The sequence below is a fragment of the Dendrobium catenatum genome, unplaced genomic scaffold (assembly GCF_001605985.2).
Source record: "Dendrobium catenatum unplaced genomic scaffold, ASM160598v2 fragScaff_scaffold_601, whole genome shotgun sequence".
In the NCBI taxonomy this organism is placed as follows: domain Eukaryota; kingdom Viridiplantae; phylum Streptophyta; class Magnoliopsida; order Asparagales; family Orchidaceae; genus Dendrobium; species Dendrobium catenatum.
This window is the reverse complement of record NW_021319063.1, coordinates 293,111-296,841: the sequence shown is the minus strand read 5'-3', so window position 1 is coordinate 296,841 and position 3,731 is coordinate 293,111. Positions and strand designations below refer to the sequence as shown.

At 39.1% G+C, this 3,731-nt stretch overlaps 1 protein-coding gene across 1 annotated transcript; it reads left to right on the top strand.

Moving 5' to 3' along the window:
• The first annotated feature begins 208 nt into the window (after positions 1 to 208).
• LOC110116325 (L-ascorbate oxidase homolog) lies at positions 209 to 3,293 on the top strand. The gene is made up of 8 exons (XM_020849870.2): positions 209 to 439; positions 531 to 640; positions 760 to 1,030; positions 1,125 to 1,224; positions 1,426 to 1,771; positions 2,173 to 2,538; positions 2,699 to 2,777; positions 2,857 to 3,293. Exons 1-8 carry the CDS (start codon positions 293 to 295, stop codon positions 3,058 to 3,060), a joined length of 1,623 nt encoding a protein of 540 aa, XP_020705529.1. The 5' UTR covers positions 209 to 292; the 3' UTR covers positions 3,061 to 3,293.
• The last annotated feature ends 438 nt before the right edge of the window (positions 3,294 to 3,731 follow it).

Below are 3,731 nucleotides of genomic sequence, written 5' to 3'. Positions count from 1 at the left end.
ATCTATCATAAAAATAAAATAACACAGATATATATATATATATATATATATAATCTTAAGAAAAAGAAAAATAAAGCATACTCAGTTTGAGCGCGAAATGCGTAACCGCGTCGAGGAAAGACGCGGCGCCGACGGCGTGGAGATGATAACCTGCTCAGCTGGCACTCGATGGTCACTTGAATTCTCCTCCCCTTTCTTTTCTTCCTCTCCTACTTAAAACCCTTTAACCTTTCCATTACTCTTCAGATCTCTGTCTCATTCTCTGATTTTTCTCCATCTCTTCTTAACTACAATGGGAAGAGCCATGACACTCTTTCTCTGCCTCTTCTGCACCGCCGTTGCCCTTCTCGCTACCTCCGCCATTGCCGAGGACCCCTACCGCTACTTCACTTGGACCGTCACCTACGGCACCGCTTCGCCTCTCGGAGTTCCACAGCAGGTTATTTCTCTCCCCCATTCAAATGCATCATCTAAAATCCTGGGTACGTAATAGCTAATCTTGCTTATCCGATGTTGTATTTCTTCGAAAGGTCATCCTCATCAATGGTCAGTTCCCCGGCCCTTCCCTTGATTGCATCACCAATGACAATATCATCATCAATGTCATCAACCAGCTCGACGAGCCCTTCCTCTTAACCTGGTGAGCCTCACGTTCTCTTCAGATATGATCATTCACAAACCAAGTTAAAACTATTGAAGTCTTGATAGGAGTACTACGCCATTTGATTTACTGAAAATATATTTTTTGGGGAAATGAAGGAACGGGATCAAGCAGAGGAAGAACTCATGGCAGGATGGGGTTTTGGGTACTAACTGCCCTATCCCTCCCAAGGCCAACTACACCTACAAGTTTCAGAGCAAGGACCAGATCGGCACCTTCACCTACTTCCCCTCTACGGCAATGCACCGCGCCTCCGGCGGATTCGGTCCTTTCTACGTGCGCCAGCGCTCCGTCATATCGGTGCCTTACGACATTCCCGACGGCGAGATGTCCCTGCTTGTCGGCGACTGGTACAAGGCTGGCCACAAGGTATTATTCCCATTTGGCAATAGATCCATTTAAGTTCTTTCAGACATTTAGTCGAACAGTTGGCTTATATTTGGTTTCCTCTTGGTATCATCAGTCGTTGAGGCAGGGTTTGGATTCAGGGAAGCCTCTCTCTTTTCCTGATGGACTCCTCATTAATGGCATTCCACAATCATATTTCTTCACTGGAGATAAAGGTATTTCATCGGATTTAGGTTGGATTTAGTCAACTCTAATTTCCTCCTAAATTCTAGTTTTAAGTACCAAAAAAAAAAAAAGTACCAAACAACCTCCTTGATTCAGTAAATTTGAGATTAACAGCAAATTATATGATAACGCATCTCCAATGATGTATAATCATACATTCCACTTAGAATTTATTTGTTCTTATTCTCCAGGGAAGACATATCTATTCAGGATCTCCAATGTTGGACTCTCCCTATCCTTCAACTTCAGAATTGAGGGCCACAAGATGAAGGTTGTCGAAATCGAAGGATCCCATACAATTCAAAATACTTATGATACGCTCGACGTCCATGTTGGGCAGTCCATAGCTGTTCTTGTGACTCTTGATCAGCCACCGAAGGACTACCATATTGTGGCCACCTCCCGGTTCACAAGAACAGTCCTCACTGCAACTGCTGTCTTGCACTATAGAAACTCCAAGTCCCCAGTTTCTGGACCAATCCCCGCTCCTCCGGCCGGTGATTATCATTGGTCTATGCTCCAAGCCAGAACCTTCAGGTGAATGCTCTTTGTCTTTCTCTTAAGCTTGTTTTGCAGAGATTCGATCCTAGAACAACTTCCAAACACCTTACCAACTAAATGCTTACATGTTTCCTAGTAGAAATCATTTATGCATATTTTGCTATCAACTAAGGCTTCATTTGGGACGGCTTTTTACTGCTTCTTAAAGCAGCTTTAGAGTACACAAATTTTAAATTTTGTACTAAAAAATTGTTTTAAGAAGCAGTAAGAAAGCCGTCCCAAACGAAGCCTAAGTGGAATCACTTTTGCTTAGTAACATATATTTATGGATCCAAGTCACTTTTGAAACTAAATGCTTTTCTTGTTGAGCAAAATAAATAATGTTTGAGTGTTTGACATGAATTCCTTACATAACATATTGAATGTAATCTTTGCAGATGGAATCTAACAGCAAATGCTGCAAGGCCTAATCCTCAAGGATCTTACAAGTATGGTAACATCACAAGGTCCAGATCACTGAACTTTGCAAGCTCTGCACCTGTGATCAATGGCAAACTGCGCTATGCTGTCAATGGTGTCTCCTTTATCGTACCTGACACTCCATTGAAGCTTGCAGACAACTTCAACATTGCTAGTGTCTTCACTTGGGATAGCATCCCAGTTTCGCCTACCAATGGTCCTATTGTTCTTGGAACACCAGTTCTGAGGACCAACCTTCATGAATTCATTGAGATAATTTTCCAAAACACCGAGAATACCATGCAGTCTTGGCATCTTGATGGCTATTCTTTCTGGGTTGTTGGGTAAGCCCTTTGATACTTTCTGTTTATATAACTAAATATTTATATGGTTTGAGATATCTTAAGCCTTCTAAGAAAGCTTCTGCTGACTTTCAACTATAAACAAAATTTAATCATAAGATTGTTAATAATGTATTTGAAACTTGGCAATGCATGTATTTAGATATGGAAATGGGCAATGGTTGGAACAGAATCGTAACAGCTACAACCTTGTTGATGCTGTCTCTAGACACACAGTCCAGGTAAAATTATACACTTTTCTAAATATGGAAATTTCTGTATGGTTTAGTAACTAATTCCATGTGTGATGTATTTAATTAGGTATATCCAAATGGATGGTCAGCGATCTTAGTATCACTGGATAATCAAGGGATGTGGAATCTGAGGTCTGCAATGTGGGGAAGGCAGTACCTTGGGCAACAACTCTATATTAGAGTTTGGACTCAAGAGAAGAGTTATTCAAATGAGTATGATATTCCTCCAAATGCATTGCTTTGTGGCAAGGCTTCTGGGCTTCATCCTTAGAGAAAATGGTGAATTCTTGTATCATTTGGCTTCTTGTGTCACAATAAGGTGACAAAATGGAGGAGGTGAGAGGTTAATTTTTTTAGGTAGAAGTGCAAGAATTTGTTTTTTTTTTATTATGCATTGACACATTTCTTATTTATAGCAAAAATGTAAGGAAAATTTGTTTCTTTTGTAAGTTCAATAAAGCATTTTATGTAGGTCACATGATATGGGCAATAGTTTTATGTTTAGTTATTGTTGTGGAGAGAAAGCAGAGGGAAAGTGGGGCTTGAACATTATAGCTCCATTTACCATGAGTAAGAAAAAAAAAATTTGTTGAGGATTTTCTAGCTATAATTGTAATTAACGGTGGAAGATGTTTTTTAAATAGCATTGTAATTTTATTAAATTTTTATTTTTTGTTAGTGTAATAAGTGAAGATAATAGAGAATAATCTCAGCTGTCTTAGTAATTTTAAAAACTATACACATAAGAACGATGGATAATATTTTATATGTAGAAAAGCCTTGGACTAAAAAATTATTGGGTTTTGATGTGGCTAGAATATCTAGTATTTGTAACAAATTGGTTGGGTGGCTGCTATGCAAATGAAGTTGTTATACATGACTTGTTGTTGATATATTAACCTTTGATGATACAAGCATTTTGGTTATGTTGTTAAAGTATTT